Source organism: Lasiodiplodia theobromae (genome assembly GCF_012971845.1).
Source record: "Lasiodiplodia theobromae strain AM2As chromosome Unknown scaffold_16, whole genome shotgun sequence".
In the NCBI taxonomy this organism is placed as follows: Eukaryota; Fungi; Ascomycota; class Dothideomycetes; order Botryosphaeriales; family Botryosphaeriaceae; genus Lasiodiplodia; species Lasiodiplodia theobromae.
The window spans coordinates 77,021-96,746 of NW_023336366.1; the positions used below are offsets into that span (position 1 = coordinate 77,021).

Sequence of the window (19,726 nt, forward strand, 5' to 3'; positions counted from 1 at the left end):
TTTGATTGCCGACCTCGGTGTTGATGGTGCAAGTGGCGTCTACATGCATACCTGGCGCTTCTTTTGTTCGGAGCATTATGTACGAGCTTTGGAGGTTTCATTTCATAGGTTTCCGGTATTGGGACACGGGTAGCAGACTTGCTCAGGAGTTATTGATTTTTTTTCTCTCTTGGAGTATGCTATCTAGCAAAAGCGTTTATGTTCATCAGTTTGCTACAGTGTTCGCATCAGGCGCAACCCGTCACCACGTAGGGTCTGCGGGAGCGCATCAGTGCTTGACTCTATTGTAGGGATCATCATATGAACACGCTTGTGTTGGGTCTGGCCCGTTTGACCGAGCCCAAGCAGGCATAAAAGCCTGATGTCAGCAATCTGCAGACCCTTGAAAAGATGTGAACCCCTCGCACCAAGAATAAGCCCCATCGAGTTACCTCCACTCCGTGACGAACGGGGAAGGCAATCGCATAACTATCTTCTCGACGAACGAACCCCAACGCTGCTGCTGGCAAGCCAGCGACCACGGATGCCTGAGCGGTCTCCCAGCACCTCCCCAGCTTCAACCCAGCCCGCAACAGCCCGAACCTTGCGCCACTCGGACTCGTATCTTCATCCATGGTGAGCGGCCTGGGGCCCGGGTGCAACAGAGAGGGAGCAGTTGGGTGAGTGCGGCACAGGGCGCGCAGGGGATCCGGGAACAGCGAAGAGACGGCGCGGCTTCTATGGCGGCGCGTTGACACGGATTCCCCGATTCGGGGCTGTCCGGGGACTTTCTCCCAAAGCTTTGTGTGGAGCGAGAACACCCTCAAGGGCGTCTCCGTGCGTGAGCTTCGACTGCGATTCTTTGGGCGAGGAGTTGGAGTGGGAAAGATCGGGATGGCAGCGGCGCGAAATTTTGGGCGGGCGGCGAGCGGAAGAATTATCGGGCCGGGGCAACGCCTGGATGCGGCATGCGCGAGGCACCTAGCTCTAGGCATCTTGACGTGAAGCTGCCTGCTCGCGCCGGTGCCTTGAACAAAGCTGCCTCTTGCCCGCAAAGAAAAAGGGCCGCCTCCGGCCTTCGCGCAGCTGTCAACCATCCTTCCTTTCACGCCGACCGCCCGCTCCTCGTCGCCGCTCCCAGTTGCTTCGGTCGGAACGCGCGCCTTTCACGTCGCCGTTGCCCTGCAAAAGCTCGACCGCGTCGCAACCACGTCGCCGACCGTACCTTTCCTACCCTAAACATGGCTGGCCTCTTCGGTGCAGGCTCCACGAGCTCTGCCTCGAACCCCACCCAGGGCGACACGTCCAAGGACGTACCCGTCACCCTTCCGGGCAACATCGACTCGATCAGTGAAATCGCCTTCTCGCCTAACCACGATATTCTTGCCGCCTCGTCCTGGGACGGAGGCGTCTACGTCTGGCAGATCGACAACACTGGCCAGAGCAATCCCGCGACTTCGTTCAAGTTCGACGCGCCCGCGCTATGCTGCACCTGGGCTACGGTACGCGCGCACTTCGCAGACCTTTTGGCTTCCGCCGCCGCAATTCACGGTTTTGCTAACCATGCGCTTCACAGGACGGATCCTGCATCATTGGTGCTGGCGCTGATAAGACTGCCAAGAGGCTCGACCTCCAGGGCGGCTCTACGGCCACTGTGATCGCGCAGCATGACCAGCCGATTCGTAGCATTAGGACGACGAACATCTCCAACACCAACGTGCTTGTCACTGGTTCTTGGGACAAGACGATCAAGTACTGGGATATCCGCGCCAGCAATGTGGCGCCTGTCATCACGGTCAATGCCCAAGAGCGCGTCTACACCATGGACGTCAAGGATAAGCTGCTGGTCGTCGGCACTGCTGATCGCTACATCGACATCATCAACCTCGACAACCCGAACCAATTCTACAAGACCATGCAGAGCCCGCTCAAGTGGCAGACAAGGGTCGTCAGCTGCTTCACTGACGCGACGGGTTTTGCTGTTGGCAGTATCGAGGGCAGATGTGCCATTCAGTACGTGGAGGAGAAGGACGCTTCGTAAGTACATTTCGTTTTGTTCCGCATTCGATTGGGGGAACACATATAACTGTGGAGTTTAGCCTCTCTTCAAAGCATGACAAGGTCATGAAATACCTTGAAAAGTCTAAGTGGAGCGAGAAGGCCTCTGACACCAAACGCAGCTCCAACTTCTCGTTCAAGTGCCACCGCCAAACCGATACTACGCAACGCGATGTTGCTAAGGTCTACTCGGTCAATGCCATCTCCTTTCACCCGCAGCACGGCACCTTCAGCACTGCTGGTAGTGACGGCACTTTCCACTTCTGGGATAAGGATGCCAAGCACCGCCTCAAAGGCTACCCGGAGGTCGGCGGCCCCATTACCTCGACTGCTTTCAACTCGACCGGCACCATCTTTGCCTATGCCGTTTCGTACGACTGGAGCAAGGGCTACGCGCACAACAACCAGAGCGTCCCGACCAAGATCATGTTGCACCCCGTCCAAACTGAAGAATGCAAGCCGCGTCCTGGCAGCAAGAAGCGGTAAATGAGCGGTCGGTGCAGTACCTAGGTACCACGATGCAGGGCGACAGTATGGAAGCGATTTGGGGTCTGCTAAGCAATGATTGCACGCAGGCAGGATGTATTTCTGCTTCTTTTTCTTCTAAAAGATGATGGGCCAAACGAAGGGGTGGATCGGCCTTTGGTTCGGAGCATGCTCATTGCACGGTGTTTGAGGAGTTTCGTGCTTCATTCAAACAAGGGAAAAGGCAAGGAAAGAAAGATAATCCATGATGGCAACATGCAGCGAGTTGGAGGTAGTCTGAAACGAAGCACACTCAATGATAGTTGACCGGGCAAGATGTGCGGTCTTTTTTGGCCTAGTCAGGCCAGGCTTCAATCATGGAAGATAGACACAATAAAAGACGAAAAGACCGTTCTCAAGCGGGAATATACACCTTCGTGGCTTACAGGACGTCTAGGCTCAGACGAATGATCTCGCTTGCGGAGACGTATGGTGACGGCTCGTTCTAACATCTGCAGGGTTCGGGTGCCTTTCCACTTTTTTAATGTTTTAGTGCCCGGGGAACCCCACCAGGCACCGGCATCCTTTGCTCAGGGACACTCGCTCACCGCCTACGCGCTCCGTCGCACACCCCTCTAGCTAGCGCATCCTACTCCCTCTCGATACCCCTTCAACAGTGTGATGCGCTGCTCTCTCGCCCCGACTCGTGTCTGCGAAACCTTCTTTGCTCCATCAGCAGTCTCACCCCGACCAGCCACCGTCCTCCTTGGTCGACAACAACCACTAGTGCTTAAGCATACTTCTGCACAGCGCCAATCCTTCGCGACGACGCCGATCTCAAGCTCTTCATACGCACGTTCCTCCAGCAGCAAAATGTCCTCCAAGCCAGCGTTCGATACACGCCCCGTCATCATCTCCGGCCCCAGCGGCGCGGGCAAGAGCACCATCCTCAAGCGTCTTTTCGCCGAGTTTCCCGACCGCTTCGGGTTTTCCGTATCACGTATGTCAGCCTCCTCCTCCTTCGAACAAAGACCAATATGTACGAGGAATGGCCACTTTCTAACAAGCTCGATCAAAATCCGTATAGACACCACCCGTGCACCGCGCCCCGGCGAGCAGGATGGCCGTGAATACCACTTCACAACGCGCGAGAACTTCGAGTCCATGATCGCCGACAACCAATTCGTCGAGAACGCCATCTTCGGCGGCAACCGCTACGGAACCTCTTTCGCCGCCGTCGCCGACGTCGCTGCCAAGGGCCGCGTGTGCATCCTCGACATCGAGCTCGAGGGCGTGAAGCAGGTGGATCGTCTTTCCAACGAGGACAAGCTGCCATTCGCGCGGCCGAAGTTCTTGTTCCTGGCGCCGCCGAGTGTCGAAGTGCTGGAGCAGCGGCTCAGAGGGAGGGGCACCGATACGGAGGAGGCGATTCAGAAGAGGCTCAACCAGGCCAAGGTCGAGATGGATTTTGCGAAGACGGGAGCAATCCACGAAAAGGTAGTCGTGAATGACGACCTCGACAAGGCATACAAGGAGGTGAGGGACTTCATTGTCGGACCGGACGAATCGTGAGGCGTATTCCACGGAAGGAACCGTGAGGATGGGTTATGCGTATAGACAATGCGGTTTTGATAAGCATTCGGATGTGGAAAGTTTAGAGCTCGGGCCGTCACACGGTGAATGCAGCGCGCAGCAGATGTCCTCTTGGGCGACGAAAGACGATTATTACATACCCGCAGCTGAAAAAAGGAAACGCTTAGCTGCTTTTGACTACAAGAAAATTTGTCCCCGGAAACGGGGTTGCTACTAAAAGGCTAGAGGGGCAAAATAAGGCATGCAGAGGTAGAAAAATCGAAGAGAAGGTCAAGACACGGCAGTGTCTTAATATGGAAGAAGGTCTGAGAGTCAGCAACCGCTGCCCCCGTCCACCAACTTCAATGTGAAATGAGAACTGTGTCAAAGGAAGCGGCCCCACTGGCACGCGTTGGTATCAATCATGCTCGTCTAAGTCCCCTTAATCGCCTCCAAAGAGTCGACTTGCTCTTTCCCAGGACTCCAAGGCTCGTCCCTAGGCCGGGAAATTGCCTCTCCCGGACCTTGCCAAAGCGCACAACTCATGGCAGATCCGCTTAGTAGCCGTTCATGGTCATCCTCTGCGAATTCCTGCTCAGCTCCCGGTCGGCAGCGGGGGAGATGGGCCTCGAGCCACCGCCGTGACCAACAGCACTAGACTCCTTGAGCGCAAGCAGTTGCTTCGCACGGAAAGACTCGTAGTGGATCTGGGACGTCGTCTCGATCAGGTCCTGCAAGTGGGTGCGGGTGAGGAAGTTGCGCAGGGCGACGAATTCGCAGTGGCTCTCGTCCTCGACTGTTCGATTGAGTTAGCACAAAGCTCTCCTCGGCATCAATGGCTACCACCCACCGTTAATAACGCCCCAGCGGTTCTGGCGACCGCGAACCTGCTGGCCACCAACAACAATGGTCTTCTCAGAACCAACGACGGCGAAGGGGATTTGCTCCTGGACTGCACGTCAGCTACCGCAGCCTCAATTAGCAGTTCCTCAGCTGACCTTGATAGTGTTCTTCAGGGCAACCTCCTCCGGGTCGTCCTCGTCGTTGTCGTAGGGGTACATCTTAAGGTTGTGGAAAGCAAACTCCTCCTTGATTCTGGCCTTGAACTCGGCACGCTCCTCGAGGGTGAGGGAGTCGCTCTTGGCAATGACGGGGACGACATTGACAAATTCGCTCAGCTTCTTGAGCACGACAATGTCAATGGGCTTGAGCGCGTGGCCAGAGGGCTGGATGAAGAACAAGCAGCAGTGGATGCGCGTGTCCTTGAGGTAGCGCTCGCGCTCGGCGGTCAACTCCTTGCGGAGGTAGGCCGAGTGCTGATCCTTGATGTACTTGACAATCGGGTCCCAGCAGCGGTCGTTGTTAATCAGGTCACCGTAGCCGGGGGTGTCGACAATGTTCAGGCGCAGGCGCACGCCGTTCTCCTCGATGACGTGGGAAACGGCCTGGATCTCAGTGGTGCTGCGAACGGGCTCATCGGGCGTCAGGCGACCCTTGCTGTCGATAAGGTGCGACGCGAAGATGGTGTTGATCAGGGTGGATTTGCCCAGACCCGTCTGGCCTGCGGAGCAACACAGTCAGCGATGCGCACACGGAGATGGCAGGGGCGGCGCGACGTACCGACGCAGATGATGTTGAACTGGAAGCCGCGCTTCAACAGCTTCTTCTCAATCTGGTTGGTGATGCTGTCGAAACCGACATGGCTCTTGGGGAAAACGGAGGGAGGCTGCTGGGTCTGGGGAGAGGCGGCCATTTTTGCGGGGGCCTCGGCGAGGGCTGCGGCGGGCGGCGGACGGCGGAAGAAGGTAACGAGCGACTTTGGGGTGGGCGGCGGGTGAGAATTGAAGGCTGAGGGACCGTGGAGTATGGAGACGCCTAAAGGGTCGCTGCGTGGGCAAGCGCGAGAGGGAAAGGGGGCAGACGTGTCGGGCGACGGCCGCGCAGGGATACCGCGCACGGGCCACCCTTGTCAATCGCTCGCGCTCGCCGCCAAAAGTCCCATCACGGCCAGCCAGTCTATCGCCGTCATCTGAGCTGCCCGCAACCCGCTTCGCGCCCGCGCCCTCCACCTTCGCGCGCAGCCATGGCCGCCCTCCGCTCCATTACCGCCGGCCCGCTGGCCGCCCTCGCCCCCGCCGCCAGCGCCCCGTCGCGCATGCTACCGCCGCTGCTCCGCCGCCTGCAACAGCGCCCGCTCCTGCCGGTCGCGCTCCGTCTTCCTGCCCCCGCCATTGCTGCCATTGCTGGCGTCTCGGGGCTCCTGTCTGGCATCTGGGAGTCGATACTGCGTGCTGTGCCGAAGAAGAAGACGTCGCACATGAAGAAGCGGCACAGGCAGATGGCCGGCAAGGCATTGAAGGACGTCACCGAGGTTGTGAAATGCCCCGGCTGCGGCAGGCCGAAGCGCGCCCACATCCTGTGTCCCTACTGTGTGCAATGTACGTCCCATGCTCCTCGAATGGCGAGCCCGGAAGCTAACCTGCACCGCAGCCATCCAGCACTGGTTGAAGGGCAACGAAAACCATGTCTCCAAGGAATGAAGATGGTTTGGTCGAACGGTGTATAGCAGCCTTCGGTGCGAGGGTTGGGATGGCATTGACGGCGCTGACGGCATTGGGCTGGTGTTTTGGGATATCCCGCGCGCTTGTGTGGGCAAGAAAATCGTCTCTGGCGGATTCTGCACCGAGATGTATGTACAGTTATATGTATTGAGAGTCATCGTGACCAATTGGACGAATTGAATGCGCCGGCGCAGCGACCCGGGGGTGCGCGACCAGCTGCGTCACGTTTCGTGCTCCCCGCTATGACATCGTCACGCTCAAAACGCGTCCTCCGCCTAACGCGACACACTCTGCGCCCACGCTGACCACCAGCAGATCGCAGCCATGGTGCGCCCCGCCCTCTTCCCCATCATCGGACCGTATGAGCTGACTGTCACTCCCGCAGTCGAAACAATACCTCACTCTCCATACCGTCAACAACGGTACGGCTTTTCTTGCCCGCCTTAGCCTGCCCCGCGCTGACTTCCACAGCCCATCCTACCGACATCTTCGCTGTCGCTCCCACCAAAACCACACTACTGTCCGCCTCAGGCTCGTCGAGTATCCACGTCTATTCCACCACCGAGCCTGACTTCCCGCTCACTCAAACCCTACACGACGCTCATAAGCTGGGCTGCCACCATATAGCCACATCTGCGAACGGCCAGAAGGCTGCAAGCGCTGGGTTCGGTGGTGATGTCAAGCTTTGGGCCTTGGCTGAAGATGGTAGCTGGAAGGCGGAGGGCTCTATTGCGGGTTTGCTCCTCCTTGCCCCTCTCTGCGCATGCGCTGACACGGCTTGGACGCAGACGGAAGCAAAGCTGGTGAGGTCTGGGCGATTTCCCTAAGCGAAGACGGCAAGTACCTTGCAGGCACAACACACGACGGACGTATCAATGTGTGGGAGACGTCCTCAAAGGAAAAAATTCGAGAATTCGAGACCAAGGGCAGCTTCGGCATGTGCATTCATCTTGTACGTCTCGCGTTGCCCATTGCGCTGTATTTCGCTAACTGAATACCTGCAGAGCGTTGATGGACGTTTCACTGCATCCGGCCACGAGAACGGAAGCATATACGTCTTCAACAATGAGACTGGCCGCCTGCTGCATTCGCTACCCGGTACGCGCGACCTGTCGTGTGCGACTTGCCAATAGCATGTTACTGACCATGTGGCAGGTCTAATCAAGCCAATCAGGGCTCTGGCCTTCTCCCCGGGATGCAAGCTGTTGGCTGCTGCTGGTGATGCTCGGACAATCGCTCTGTACGATGTCGGTTCAGGAGAGCAGGTGGCCAACCTTTCAGGCCATGCTGCTTGGATCATGAGCCTTGACTGGAATGACACTGGCGAGTATTTACTCACAGGGTAATTTTCCCTCCAGCTTCGGCACTGGTTCAAATCCTAAACTCACGGTTCTGTACAGATCTTTCGATGGCAAAGCCAAAATTTGGTCGATAGAGACCAAAGCTTGCGTGGCTACTCATTCCGAATCAGACAAGACATTGTGGTCGGTCAAGTGGCTGCCCAAAACTCACCGCGCGGAGATGTTTGCCGTTGCTGGAGCGGGAAAGAGCATCTCCTTCTACAGGGAGGCCAGCGGCAGCTGAACATCCTTCACTGCAACTCTCGCATCTAGGAAGATCCAGATACAAGCAAAGCATCATACTGAAGCGTTCAGCAAGGCGTAAAGCAACAGCATCAAACACAAAGGGCATGTCAACATAATCGTGCTCGGCTAGACAAGGTATAAAATGGAACTGAGGATCAAAGTGGTTTTGGCTGGATGAAGATGGAAGAGGATCTGCCAAAATGCGTTGCTCTTCCAGCAAGATATTGAGCTCACTCTGGTCCCATTTTTTGCCTGTTGAACATAGCCCTTTCGCGACAGACCCTATTTACTACAACAAGTGACTATGAGCTACTCTTGAGTGAGATTTTCCACAAGCCAGCCAACAGAATACACGCATCGGCATCAATACCTCAACTTGACGTGTCCTTGCTCCAAAGCCCATATAATAAGATGATCTAGGTTCTTTGTATTAGATACCATTCCGCAACGAATAACGCTTCAAGGCGTTAACAAGCATACGAAATACAGATCCTGTCTCATTCCCCGGTTTGGCTACTGTCCTGACAAAATAATCCGTCTAACCTAAATATGCAGAAACGCATGTCTCATAGAAACACGTCTCGAAGCCGTTCGAGTTCCAATTGGAATCTCCCTGTAGTGGGACCATTTTCTAGCCACGAGTAAGGCACGTGGTTGTAGTTACTGGTTCGTAATCGATGGGTGCGGTCTGTTCATACCAGCTCGGATATTTCACGCCTGGCTGTGAATGTAATTTCTGTGAGAAGCCTCTTTACTAATACATAGAAGAACATTGACGACTACGAATGGTGGACTATTAGAAACGAAAGGGCCGACGTCCTCCGGTACACTGATGCCTACCAAATATAATACTTATATTCGCGTAGATGCATTTCAGTGCCTTGTATTAAAGTACGAAAAGCCGGATATAGTGTCTACCTAGAATAGAAAGCCTACCAGGGCTTAACCCAACCTCTAATGCGCACAGACTCTATTAGTTGTGAGCCCTTCAGAGGGGTAATTCATTATTGTTCTAACACCCTGTTCGCTCGGATGGCAATAGCAAAATTTCCAAAAGTAGTTAGTAGAAAAGTATTAGTAGTAGACCCTTGGCCGAACCAAGTGCTGGCCTTTCAGAGCCGTGGTACACCGCGTATAAATTATGCTTCAGGCCTATCTGACGCTTGTCAGAGTGTTTCATAAATGCCCATTCAATCAAGGTAGATTGAAGGACGGGGTGATGTATCTCGAAAGAAACCTCTTGGCCTTGATAGAATTTCCGAGGCAAGGCTTGAGAAACGAGGCACGGCTCTTAGTAGAAAGCCGAACAGAAGAGGAGCAACCGCGTCCAGCGCTTTGGGAAAACCAACAAGAAATACACAGAGAGAGTGGAGAATAGCAGCACTTCTCCGTTTGCGGGGCCAAGCACCCATCGATACCATTATCCAAGACTTTCGGTAGAGATCCGAAGCCGATGCCGGCTCCGAGACTGACCCACAGCTATGATGAAACGAAAGGCTAGACGAGCGCTGGGCAATGACTTTTCATAGGCGTGCCTTCATCCGCTCTGCGATAAGGTCGAAGGTCCCAGTTATCCTTATCAACGCGCCGGCTTCTATGGCACTCTGGATATTGTCAAAAAATATCCAGGCAGAGTTTTGGTCTTGGATAGGCTGAATCAAAGCGGCCTGTAGTTGTCGACTTCGGCATGCTAGTAAGTACGCCCATAGTCACTGTTACTGTTACCCGTGAAAACGCTCCCAACATCCGATGCAAACCTTGGCCCAAGCCTAGGGGTGAGTGGATGAACGGGTTACACCCCTGCGTCACTGGGAACATGGAAGAGGATTCCGAACCCGCTCTCTTAGCATCCCTGACCCGGAATCGGCTCGCTTCAAGTTGCAAAAGTGGGTCGAAGAAGATAAGAGAGTTACGGCATTCATGTGAACGCGCACGTATCATACAGTACAAAACTTTCAGATAGAGAAACGAAGATGTGTAGCAGTTTCAGCTTTCTCGCCGTCGCGATGATATCAAGCGAACTGGGCCCACATTGCCGTATGATTTGCATCGCTAGCATGAGGCTGGCACGTCGCACTGCAAGTCACTCCGACGAACTGTACATACAGCAAAGAAATAGCTTCATTTGTGCGAACACTCTCAGGGCCGGAATGCTCAGTCACTATGCGAAATTGCCATTAAGGTTGCCTGCGCTCCGTCCGCGTCCGCCGACTCTGCCCATGTGCCCCTGCAAGATTACAGGGATGCATACCTCGTTATCAGTGCAAGATAAGGAGTTTTATTGAGTTCGGGAGGAGCACTTGGCTATAACTTTCACAGTAACATCCGCCGTTCGATCGGCAGTATCCGTGTTAGCGTGCCCACATTGGCTTCCAGGGTCCAAAGGATATAGGAGCTTGATATGGATATCACGACTAAGGTAGGAACTGGCACGACGCGCGTAAATTGTCACAACAGGGGACGCTGCGGACTGCTGCGCCGCCTAGGCGCACGGGGCCAGCATCAGTCTCAGCGTCCTATTATCACAGCCTCCTGCACATGGTGACTCAAATGAAAGGATTTTTTTTTGTTCCTGTCCTGGTCCCACTGCTCTTCCACTTGGTGGGCCAGTACGAACACCACGCGATGCATATCATTGCATGTGGCATGGGAGATCCCCGTGGACCATACGGATGAGAGCGCTAGACTCTGGAAACACCAATGCAATGTCACGCGCATCGGAACACCTTTGCTCCAAGGTTTGCCGCACGTGGGTGTGCGGCTGACTCGTGACAGGCGCGCGTGGTAGGCATGGTGTTCGCGATTGGGCGGACATGTCGTGGCCGCAGTCCCTGATATTTTCAGGGTCGCGCTATTGCTCCACACTCCTCAATCCTTCGTGAATGAGATGAATCAACAGTGGCGATGGTTCGGGTCAGCCGGCAGCGCAGCAGAGGCGTGGATCAAGTCGAATCCGGTCTGAGGGCGTTTGCGAGGGAGAGCAAAAGAAGATTGCGGTGTGTATGAGAAAGGGACACTACGGTGCAGCGAGGCACGGGTACGCCATGTCGAGGAACGCTACAGCGCAGGAAGCGATCCACCAAGGTACATGCGGATGCGCAGGCAGGGCTGAACGCAGGGCCATCGAATCCCCCGCAAGATGTCGTGGCCGACGATGGCCCAGACTCGTCGATCGATCTGTCCGACATCGAGTCGGTTGTACATAGACACGGGCCTACAATTGTAGGCAGTCGTGCGCCAATTACGTGATGGGTGCCCTGAGAAAGCCTGGCTAGAAGGCACGCGAAGCTCCCACTGACGTGTTTGTGGAGAGATGACGATATTCAGAGGACGCATGGCGTTGGAAATTCTGGACCAGCGCACAGAGAGGGGCGCCGAGCACTGAAAAACACAAAAAGATGGAGCAGAGAGAGGGCTAGACCCGGGCAATGCGTCGTCGCTGTGAAATGAGAAAGAAAGTACTCCGAGGTGAGCCGAGACTTCTGGAAGGCAGGATCACCAGCGCCACAACGACAGTGTACCAGCCGCACGGCCCGGGGAAGGCCCTCTGGATGCCGCATACGCACAGGTGTGGTCGGGGAAGAGTTGTACAATTTTTTTTTCACAGGTGGCCAAGGCGCCCTGACCGGTCACGCCAGCACCGTCTTGGAGGCTATACGTGTACCCATTGCCTGTGCTCCGGGGAAGCGGGCGGGCGGGCAGAGCACACATGTCCCGCGAAATATGAATCAGGCACCGTGGAGTAGTGAGATTGTGGAGAGAGGACGCATTCAGCTCAGGGGGATCTCCCAGGGACCGGTGAAGGCGCTGGCTATTGTAGCGGAGGGCACGGCTGTGTGCAACTCGGCCTGCAGTCTCGTCAGCGCAGAAAGATCGATACATACGAACATACATGCGGCCAGGGGCGGGCGGAGCAGGGCAGACGTCGCGGGTCGGAGCAGGCAGGCTCCATTGCGCGGTGCTGTTCTGGAGCTGCTGTGTTTCTGAGCGTTCCCGGGGCCCTTGGGCGGTGTGTGCCTCGACGCAGAGGCCGAGAGGCAGCAGGTCCCGGCGTTGCACAAGGGTTTTGTGAAATGTGCGGTGGGGCGTGTTGGGCCTTTGTTCAGCAAGGACAGCGCGTGCTCCCGTGCCCGCCAACTTATGTAATCCCCGCAGGCATTGTAGGGCTAATGTCGGGGAAGCGGTGAGGAACGCGGCGGGCGGCAGGCCTGGTTCCAGAACAGCGGGCGCTTGCGAGGAACGCTCCACTCTGCGATGCTGGGCTGGTGTTGAGTGCTGAGCGACATCGGGGAGCTCGCTGGCGTGCCGATCCCAGATCTGCTGGGGTTTTGAGCCTCGCTCCCTTCGGCTGCTGGAGGCACCACGCACCAAACATCACGAGCTGCGCAGCATGACGTGGGCCGCACCCAGCGGGCCGGGCGCGAAGTCGCTGCAGCTGCGACGCGGGCGCTCGGGACGGCGGCGGGCTGGAAGCGCCGGCCACGGGAAGCGGGACGCCGGGCGGCGGGCTCGGAGTCGACTGGGCAGCAGCACGCGTCCCGGCGGCGGGGAGGGGCGACAGCGAGATGAAACGCGCGCCGTGGTGGATGGTGGGTGGTGGGTGGTGTGAGCTCGGGTGCTGCCAGGCCCGCCGCAGTGGAAGTTGGCCTTGTTGCTGCTGCTTGGTCGCGCCGGCCCGCATCCACCACCTTCAGCTCTGGGCCGCCCCTTTTGTGGGGTCTGCCGCGATCCTCGATGTGCGCGCGCGGTGGGGACGCGGCGGGCGCCGGCCTGACGTCGACTGCCGCGGGCAAGTCATCCGGGCTGCGAAGTCACCGGACTGCCATCCAGCTGCCCACCACCACCTCGACGACCAGCTTATCTCAGGCCAATCGCTTCGGCTCGCTTGGCGCGCAAACCCCTCGCGCGGGCGAATCCCACCACCACCACCGTGATGTGCCGGCGTGGGGGACGGGGCTTGACCCTCACCTTGGCGTCGGCCGCTACTCCGAGCGGGACTGCCCTTAGCCTGAGTCTTCCCCCGCTGGGGACTCCGCTTTCATCATACGTAGATTGTGCGGCCTCAGGCACTGTGCCGAGGTCAGATGAGTGGCTGCGACGGCTGCCAGGTACCCACCAAGGGTCACACTGCCTGCTTCACGCCACCCTCACGCTGCCGTGGCCAGAGCAAGAGCAGAGTCACCCGAAGTGCAGAGTTTGGAGAGCAGTCGTGTGTGGTTCCATCGTTTCCATTCAGCGGCCCTCGGTCCGCTGTGCGCCTACATACAGCTATGCGCTGTATAGCGCGCTCCGGCTCATCTGTGCCGGAGAAGAGGTGGAGAAGAGAAGTTTACGTACGACATGGACAAGCGCTGCAAATGATTCCCCAGACCTAGCCCGTCCCATGCATCCCAAGCACCAGTCCCAATGTTCAGCATGACACCTGCACCTTGCTAATCCCAAAGCAAACCGCCACGGCCATACCCAAGCAAACATGTGACTCCAGCCCAAACTGCATCGACAGAGTCCAGAAGCGTAGACAAAAAAAATAGGGAAAATGCTTTTTGGTCACACAGAGCGCACCCGCAACCGCTGGGCGCGCAAGAAAGGGAAAACTCCAAGAAGAAAAGGGAGGTCGAAGCGCCTTCACTGTTTCGATTTTTGCGCCGTGCCATTCCGTCGCCGAACCGGGGTTTGAATGCCAGAAGTCGAGATTATGCCGTTAAAATGCGTAAGGATGCAATGCGTTACTCCGGTTCGACGCATGCCGAGTGCGAAATGTGTTCGTAAAGGAAAATATCTCTTGGTCTTTTTTTTGTTTCGTTTTGCACGTCTGGGTAGACGTGGTAATGTTGGCGGGTATATCCTCTCATCTCAGTTCCTCAAAAGACACCACGCTAGTAGTCGCGGGTGGTATGGGTGCGAGCCAGCATTTAGGCCGACTGCTTCCGTCTCCGGATATCGCGGACTTGGTCAAAGGCATGGGCGTAACCCCTCAGCTCGTTAGCGGCCTGGGCCGAGAGGCCCTGGGTGGCAGAGGCAGCCATCGATGTCAGTGATGTCTGGGATGACGACGGCGTGAGGCTACGCTTCGACGAGTCGCTGGCGGTGGACGATGTCGAGGGCGACGACGAGTGCGAGAAGTACTGTTGCCTAGGCGAGTAGAGGTTGGGGCTGGAGGGTGCCGACGTGGCGGTCTTGTAGGCGGAGAAGTAGAAGCCGGAGCCGGAGCTGCCAGTCGAAGAGGCATACGACGAGGCAGCGGAGGTGTAGTCGGTAGCCTTGTCCAGGTCGGCGAGGCGGCAGGCCTGCGAGCAGTAGGCGCCGTGCTCGATCTGCTTGTCGCAGGTGAGGCAGAAGTCGTGGGACCACTCGGCAGCCATTGTGAAAGATGATGGTTGATGGGGAGTAGAAGGCGTGGGCGAGAGGGAGGTTAAATGATGTGACGTGTGGATGAGTCAACCGGGGTGGAGATGGTGTGCTCAGCTAGAGGCCGAAAATAAAGACTCGCGATGGCAGCGCAGGATTGCCTCATAAGAAGCGCGGGTTGAGCGGAGGGGGAGCGGCGCTCTTGTATGAGGATGGCAGGCAGCTGGCTGTGCGGCTTCGAGGCTTGGTCGACGAATCAAGGACGCGGGCACGGCGGGCGTGCCTCTTTCGCTCGCTGCAGGTGTGCACACCCATTCGGCGCTGTGCAGAAGCAGGGACTCGCAAGCAGCTAGGCGCATTAGGCCTGCATAGCGGGATAGTGGTTGTGTCTGCTGACAGGGGGGCCCGCACTACGGAAGGATTGAGCGAAAAAAGCGCTTTTGCCGCAGCGCACCCTGCTCCGCCCGGCCAGGTCGTGCCTGACGCTGGAGCCAGTCAGCGCCCGCCGTGTCACTGCGCTGCTGAGCCCGCCGACTTGGCTCTGACAGAGCTGCGACGCGCTGCGCACGCCCGCGCCCACAGCACCCTCGCTCGCCGGCCACGACTTTGTGCCCCACTCCTCCTGCTCACCTCACGGCCCAGCGTTGTTGCGTGCGCGCTGCTGACTGTACCCAGCGCCCGTCACACGCCCTCACCACCGTGAACGCAGGGGCGCTGCTCAGCCCTGCTTCAGCCCGCCAGAGGGAATGCCGCCTGGTCAGGCGCCCGTGAGACGCCTGGAATGCTGCCGCAAAACGCGCCGCACCCCATCTCCAGCCGCGCGAGCTTATCTCGAGCCTCTCTGGACGGCGAGCGGGCGCCGGGAGCCATGCCCAAGCGCCCGCGTTTGCCCTCTGCTGCGCTGCGAGGCCCGTCCGTCACGCTAGCCGGCTTCGAATAATGCGCACCCGAACTGGACGACAGAGAGGTGTTTTTTTTTTTGTCTCGCACGCAGACGGGCAATCGACTCCCCATGGCCGCCCAGCCACATCTGAACGCCGCAAGCCCACGGTGCGATAGGTCTTTTTGTCGGCCAAACCTACGCTGGATCGGCAGCGTCCAGTGGCAGAGGTGGTGAGCATGTGCAGCAATTTCGGAACATGCAGTGCAGAACAGGCCCAGGCACGTCCTGGCGCCAGCCTCTCAGGTTGACGCGCAGCTGGTGTATTGGATCATCAGCCAACAAGGTGCTGGCGCCGCGCTGGGATGGCACAGGCTCTATCCGCCTGTCGAACCCCCCCACGCTAGACCCTCATGAGGCACCGGAATGGTGGATCGCTGCAGTCTTCCACGCGCTCCACCAAAGTGAGCCTTTCGTGAGCCGTGCACTTATCGCCTTCAGCATTCTTGAGGCCGACTTCTTCAGCCCGGTGTCGTCGTTGCCCGGCGTCCTTGCATGCTCGGAGGGGGGGCCAGGTGATGACAGGCAAATCAGCACCCTGGACACGCAGTGGCTGAGTCCTGCCCCACGCAGCTGGCGGGAGGCGAGACGACGACCAGCCGCGCTGGAGCTTGAAGAATTTGCAGCGATCGCTCCTCGATACAGAGCCATTGTGGCTTCGTTGCGGCGCACCGTTATTGCGGCAAGACTCGATGTCTCAGCACCCACGCCCATCGTCATTATCATGCGTGCCAGCAGCGGAGATGGCTTCCAAGGGGCGCATGGTTGCCGGACACCAGAAGATGGTGGCCAGACGCACTGCAGCACAGGTAGGGTATAGCGGATGTTTCGATAGCAGAGCGCTTGCTATAAGAGGAGCTCGGCAGATCTCCATAATTTAATTTACTTTTTCTCAGATCTCTTAGCGCCACACGACAGCAGGTCGAGAGACTGCGGAGAGCTAAAGACGGGCGTACCCGAGGCGCCAGGTGCGCGTGCTCTGGCGCAGCAAGAATGCATAGAACAAGACGACGGTCGCGATGTGCTTTATCTCGCTTCTCTCGCCGGCCGGACGACATACTTTCTGTGTGACCCGAAGCACTGTCGCGGTCACGCCGCCGTGACGCAGAGGGCCGGGAACGCGCGGGGTCCGCTGGCGGTCGAGAACGACAAGAGGGAAAAGCTTCTGCTAGATCTGTCTGTCGCTGTCAAGGCGTTTCAGGCGCGCGCCGGCAAACGGCTGGTTGGCTGGATAGGCTCCGCGCGGATGAACAGCAGCACGGCGAGAGGGCGACACATAATCTCCGTGGCCGGGGCATGCAGCGCAGTGCGACTTCTTGGCCTTTCCATGAAATGCAAACCGCATGCGAAGCGCCCCCCATGCAGTGCGACGCCGCCAAAGCATGCTGTTCGAACGCAGCGAGCGCGTGCGTAAGTGGTGGCACAACGACGCACGGCTGCTTCTCCACACTTTCGCTCGTAGCCGCGCGTATCCGAGATGCGGAGAAGCCCTGAGCAGGTTCATCGACGCTGCCATTGACTCGAGTGCGGGCGTCCCTGCAGCAGGAACGCACCCTCCCCCTTTTCCATCCGGAGATGCGCATCGTGGCCGCCGTCGAGGCCGCTGACGCTGGAGCCCCGTCATCGTCATCGTCATATCATCACCGATGGCGCGCATGCAGCCTCGCTTGGGGTCTGCAGCATGGCCCCCTGTGCGACAAGCCTCGCCCGGTCCGTCTGCGCCCTCCGTGCTGGCAGGGGGTGCCGAGGATCGTGCTGACGGCACGAAAATATGGGGTGCATGTCGAACCAGCCTCTGGCGAGCCGCCGCCGAGCTCTCCACTCCGGTCATTCCACCGGTCGGAAGACAGCAGCGTCCGGCTGCTTGGCTCCGCCGTCCGTCCGTCGCCTGCCGGGCGTGACGAAGGCAGGGGCAGAGAGGCATATGCTCGCCACGCAACAGAGCTGGTCCCAGCTGCCGGGGCCCGTCGGACGCCAGGCTCAACGAAACGGGGCGGGCGAGCGTCCGTCGGTCGTCGGCGCCAGCAGCACCGCGTGCAGTTGCAGGAGTCAGACCACGCTTGCTCGAGCGCTCCACCCACGGAGCGCTGCGCCAATCCCCAGGCCGATCAATGGGGCGAATGTTGGGGGAACTGCGCGCGCGCTGGAAGAGGGGCAAAATGTGGAGCGAGCATCGCCCGGGTCCTTGTCGTCGATCGCATCGAGGGGACAGCCACGGTAGGGCAACCACAGCTGCTGCGCCCGCCGTCGCTTCGCCCCGCGCCGCCGACTCGTCGCGATTGTCTAGCCAACCATCCTCCGCGCTTCCGCAGACTTTTTTTTTTTCTTTCTCCGTCCTACTTGTTCCTTTCCGCAACCGTTCCCGCAAGCCACCGCCTCAACAAGTCCTTCCCCGGCACAGCCCGCGGGGGCAGCTTACGGGGCTGAGCTTGTGCGCGCCAAACCGAGGGCAAGGTCGAGGAAGAGAGGAACGGCCGAGAGCCAGTCGAGAGGCTTGCCCATACCAACAAAAGCGCCAGCCACTGCACAGCTCATTCGTCGGCAGCCGGAGTGGCAGTTGCCGGGTGTGGCTCTGGGTCGCGGGAATAGGCCGGCAGTGCATCTCGAACACGACAAGCGACGCCAGCCTGGCTTGCAGGACGACGGTGCATTGACTTTTGCCGCTTGCGTTGTCAGGTCCAGCCGCCGGTGCTGCTGTACACACATGAAAATCAAAGCCTATGGGCAGGCTGAAGAATGACAACACGAAATTTTTTTTTCTTGCGCTGTTCGTCTGGGCAGGCACGGGAGGGCAGTGATGTGATGGAGCGCCCAAAGAGGAGAGCCGTTGCGGCCTCTGTGGCTGCTATGTTCTGGACTCGTGGAGCCCACGCCTGATGAACGTCAGGCTCTGGTTTGCCTTCCACTACCGCCCGTCCCCACAATGCGGATCCTGCCCGCGGTCCTGTAACGCGGTCTGCCTGATGGTTGTGGCTCGGGCTGATTTTCCATTTTGCCTTTTTTTAATACCTCAGTTTTTCTTCTTGGTGCCCCTCGAGCTGACGTATCTTGCGGCCTTTGTTGGCGTGGCTCTGGGAAAGTGGCATGGCGGCATAACTTGCTCATGATGATTCCTGAGGCACCTAGGTTGCCACATTACCGGCTTGTCTCCTATGACGATGCGAGGCCGAGCCATTCTGCCCTTTAGCTCGGCCTGTGTCCAACTCCACTTCTCTGAAACTGGGCAACTGCATGCTCTTGTGTCAGGCTGGGACAATCGGTAGTGTGGCCGTCTCCGATTCCCAACCACGTGGACGAATAACGTCTGAATGGCGATCTATCGCATTGCCCGAGCTATAGGGGATGGGCTACGGGAAACAGAGAAGGCGAATTCTCGTCCTTCGGTGCCGAGGAAAGCCCTGGAGCACCAATGGTAGGACTCTGCGGAAAAACTCTTCCTTGCTGTCTCGTCTCCCGTTGGCTGGGTAAGGTTTCCATGCTCGCACGAACGGCTGACAGGGCGGACGTCAACGTGCAGCTAGTGGGCTGGAGATCGGCTCCTGCTCGTGCGACGTCGAGCTTCAGTTCCGGGGAAGATGGACACCATGATGTTCAATGTATGTCTATCATCACGTCCGACTCACATCACTGTGCAGTCTTTGTAGGACAGATGCGTCCACACCCAGCTACCACACGGTGGCGGGGGGCAAGGGATCTGAAGCTTGCGTGCTCCGGCGGGGCAGAGGAAAAAGCCCCTGGCTCACACATCCGTCTGACTGTGCCAAAGAGCAGGTACTGAGGGTTTGATAGAGAAGCGGAAACCTCCCACTATTGCGTGAACGTCGATCTCAACGGCCCGATTGCATCACGGCATCTCGAGTTCCAATTGTGACTCAATCGTCGTTGATGGCGTGCCGCAATCACGAGGTTTTCTGACAATGGCAAATCACGCGTTTCTCCAAGTGTTGCGTGAGGACAGCTTGGGGATGGAGCATACTGTGGGTATGCCCATTTCCATCGATCGACATAACCCACTTCTGAGAAGAATTATCAGCAGGCGAGTGGTGGAAGGTACGTGGGTCGCGGTAGGGTACCCTGTACATGAAAGACCGAGACGTGCGTCCAGTTGCCAGAGTGCAACAGGCAGGTGCCCATCACACCGGGGCGAGTGCTCGGGCTCCGAAGTTTGTGTTACGTTACCACTCCAGCGTTGAACAGAAGGACTTGTAAGAAGACAG

General features: G+C 57.9%; 6 protein-coding genes across 6 annotated transcripts; 4 read left to right on the forward strand and 2 right to left on the reverse strand.

Moving 5' to 3' along the window:
- Positions 1 to 1,220: 1,220 nt before the first annotated feature.
- LTHEOB_5679 (Poly + RNA export protein) lies at positions 1,221 to 2,523 on the forward strand (the record flags this gene model as incomplete). Its single annotated transcript, XM_035514850.1, has 3 exons — positions 1,221 to 1,481; positions 1,556 to 2,016; positions 2,079 to 2,523. 3 exons carry the CDS (start codon positions 1,221 to 1,223, stop codon positions 2,521 to 2,523), a joined length of 1,167 nt encoding a protein of 388 aa, XP_035373371.1.
- Positions 2,524 to 3,375: 852 nt separating this feature from the next.
- Positions 3,376 to 4,074, forward strand: LTHEOB_5680 (Guanylate kinase; the record flags this gene model as incomplete). The annotated part of the gene is made up of 2 exons (XM_035514852.1): positions 3,376 to 3,502; positions 3,590 to 4,074. The coding sequence occupies 2 exons, from the start codon at positions 3,376 to 3,378 to the stop codon at positions 4,072 to 4,074; spliced, it is 612 nt and encodes a 203-aa protein (XP_035373372.1).
- Positions 4,075 to 4,631: 557 nt separating this feature from the next.
- On the reverse strand, positions 4,632 to 5,827 carry LTHEOB_5681 (Cell division protein GTP binding protein; the record flags this gene model as incomplete). The annotated part of the gene is made up of 4 exons (XM_035514853.1): positions 4,632 to 4,870; positions 4,925 to 5,021; positions 5,073 to 5,635; positions 5,695 to 5,827. The coding sequence occupies 4 exons, from the start codon at positions 5,825 to 5,827 to the stop codon at positions 4,632 to 4,634; spliced, it is 1,032 nt and encodes a 343-aa protein (XP_035373373.1).
- A 330-nt stretch (positions 5,828 to 6,157) lies between these two features.
- LTHEOB_5682 (WD repeat containing protein) lies at positions 6,158 to 6,614 on the forward strand (the record flags this gene model as incomplete). The annotated part of the gene is made up of 2 exons (XM_035514854.1): positions 6,158 to 6,512; positions 6,565 to 6,614. The coding sequence occupies 2 exons, from the start codon at positions 6,158 to 6,160 to the stop codon at positions 6,612 to 6,614; spliced, it is 405 nt and encodes a 134-aa protein (XP_035373374.1).
- A 345-nt stretch (positions 6,615 to 6,959) lies between these two features.
- LTHEOB_5683 (Meiotic recombination protein Ski8) lies at positions 6,960 to 8,219 on the forward strand (the record flags this gene model as incomplete). The annotated part of the gene is made up of 7 exons (XM_035514855.1): positions 6,960 to 6,962; positions 7,021 to 7,057; positions 7,107 to 7,370; positions 7,424 to 7,587; positions 7,640 to 7,733; positions 7,791 to 7,977; positions 8,036 to 8,219. The coding sequence occupies 7 exons, from the start codon at positions 6,960 to 6,962 to the stop codon at positions 8,217 to 8,219; spliced, it is 933 nt and encodes a 310-aa protein (XP_035373375.1).
- A 5,914-nt stretch (positions 8,220 to 14,133) lies between these two features.
- Positions 14,134 to 14,583, reverse strand: LTHEOB_5684 (uncharacterized protein; the record flags this gene model as incomplete). The annotated part of the gene is made up of 1 exon (XM_035514856.1): positions 14,134 to 14,583. One exon carries the CDS (start codon positions 14,581 to 14,583, stop codon positions 14,134 to 14,136), a length of 450 nt encoding a protein of 149 aa, XP_035373376.1.
- Positions 14,584 to 19,726: the final 5,143 nt, after the last annotated feature.